The 1,981-nt window shown below is 54.8% G+C and overlaps 1 protein-coding gene across 1 annotated transcript; it reads right to left on the bottom strand.

Annotated features, from left to right (window-relative positions):
• Window positions 1-635: 635 nt before the first annotated feature.
• LOC126530095 (doxorubicin resistance ATP-binding protein DrrA-like) lies at window positions 636-1,378 on the bottom strand. The gene has a single exon (XM_050177538.3). The coding sequence runs from the start codon at window positions 1,341-1,343 to the stop codon at window positions 1,065-1,067; it is 279 nt and encodes a 92-aa protein (XP_050033495.2). The 5' UTR covers window positions 1,344-1,378; the 3' UTR covers window positions 636-1,064.
• Between the last annotated feature and the right edge of the window lie 603 nt (window positions 1,379-1,981).

Raw genomic sequence — 1,981 nt, 5'->3', positions numbered from 1 at the left:
GTACCATGCGCTGCTGTAAATTTATTGCCCGGTTTTGCTGTCGTACGCGCCGCGTAGAGCTTGCAAGCGCATCGCGAAGCCACCTTTCTCTCAAACGCTCTCTTGTAAAGAGAGAGCCCTGTCCTCACTGTCTTCTGCACTCTTTATTTCGTCATCGGACGCTTTATTTCGTCATTGCCTTTGACTGTTGATATTGGCCGATAGCTGGCATCAAGCTGCGGTCGGCTACATGGCGTAGGTACCGCGGTCGCCGTGGGGTGTCGCCACGAGTCCATTGGCTAAGCGCACTGCGGCTCGCTGAGGACAATCGCGTTTGGTTTATGTTTAGTGCCTCGTAGGCACCAAACGCAGAAGTCGTGGCTTCCACTTCCAAATCCAAAATGAAATTTGAACTGCGCGCCAGACATTACTGGCAATACTGGCACAAATGAAACATATTGTCACATTGCCTGAAAAGCTTTAGGTTTTAATGAACTTATCTTTAAAGGTGGAATTAGTGGTTCAAAATGCCAATACGTCCACTGCACCACTTTCGACCTCCTCAAAAACATTACGCGGTTTATACCTGGTTATAATCTACTACATAAAACATCGGTCAGCATGACTACAGCGATAAAAATCGTACCTTCATGTGTAGTATGACCGAAACATGCAGCCATGTCTTTTCACTAGTAATACCGACTGCAATAGCCTGCCTATAAAAAAGGGCATGTTAGTTTTTCCCGTGGGGACCACTAAATACTGCTGAACCACTACAGAGGAGGAAAAGAGCCAGATGTAGTTTTCTTTTTTTTTTATGACGGGATTGACATCCCTCACGATAAGGTAAAAGCGCCTAGTTACATGGATGACAGGAGTCTGCATTTCTAGTGACAGTATCTCCTCTCCCCGTCCAGCGGACTCTATCGAGCTTAATGCATATAGGAAGCATAATAGTTGGCTGGAAAGCACGCTGACCACAAATCAGTTGAACGTCTTTAGATAAATTGGCGGTAGCAGGATTAAAGCTGCGCCCCTACAATCCACAACCTCTCGTGGGTCCGCGCCTGAACGGATAGACTCACTCACTCGTCGGTGGCCAGTAAGACAGACATGTGCGTCTTTTTGATGAAGGTTATGATGGTGTGCCAGACGCGGCGCCGAGACACGGGGTCGAGCCCATCGGTCGGCTTGTCCAGCAGCACGACGGGCGGCGCACCCACCAAGGCCAGCGCGACGGCCAGTTTGGCGCGCTCCCCGCCGCTGTACACGGCCACGTAACGCTCAGCCTGCTCCACCAGGTCCAGCATGCGAAGCAGCTGCTCGACCACAGCCTTCACGCCCTGTGAGGGCACGCGACGCATGCGGGCTACGTGATGCAGCAGCTGTCGGCCCGTCAGCCAGCCCACGGCGTTGCGCCCTTCGGACGCGTAGCCCAGCGCCCGGACGAACTCGGTCGGATGAGTGAAGAGGTCGGCACCACGTAAGTGAGCGTTGCCGTCCGACAGGGGCAGCTGTGCGGTGAGCACACGCAGCAGGAGGGACCGACCTGAGCCCGTAGGCCCTAGCAAGGCGAGGCACTCGCGCCGGTGCATGCACAGGCTGACGTCGTGAAGGGGCGCGTACGGGCCGGTCTCCTGGCGCAGGTGGCTCACAACCAGCGTGTCGACGCAGGGCAGGGTCTTGTCTATGAAGTAGCGCACTAGGCTGCGCATGTGGTAAGAACAAAACCTGATTACGCGTTCCGTAATGTTTGATGCTAAAGACGCGTAACTTGGCCTAGCTCATGGAGCGAGATAATAAAGAATTATCCCGCATGCGCCAGCGCGGACGAGCGGCCATTTCGCGTAACGCATACGGCGAGGGGGAAACCCGTTCAAGCGGTAGACGACACGCATGCAACGTCGCTCCGCGCTCGCGCTGCAGCGCGACCGGCGGTCTGCGTCCGCGACGCAAGACAGCGAGCGCGTGGCCGAGTTTCGTCTGCTCACCCACTCAGTTG

The sequence above is a fragment of the Dermacentor andersoni genome, chromosome 5 (genome assembly GCF_023375885.2).
Source record: "Dermacentor andersoni chromosome 5, qqDerAnde1_hic_scaffold, whole genome shotgun sequence".
Lineage (NCBI taxonomy): Eukaryota > Metazoa > Arthropoda > Arachnida > Ixodida > Ixodidae > Dermacentor > Dermacentor andersoni.
This window is presented reverse-complemented; position numbering and strand designations above follow the sequence as displayed.

Bases quoted from the DNA above. Each gene is read 5' to 3' on its own strand.
- LOC126530095 (XM_050177538.3), bottom strand. From the start codon at position 1,343: ATGCGTCGCGTGCCCTCACAGGGCGTGAAGGCTGTGGTCGAGCAGCTG.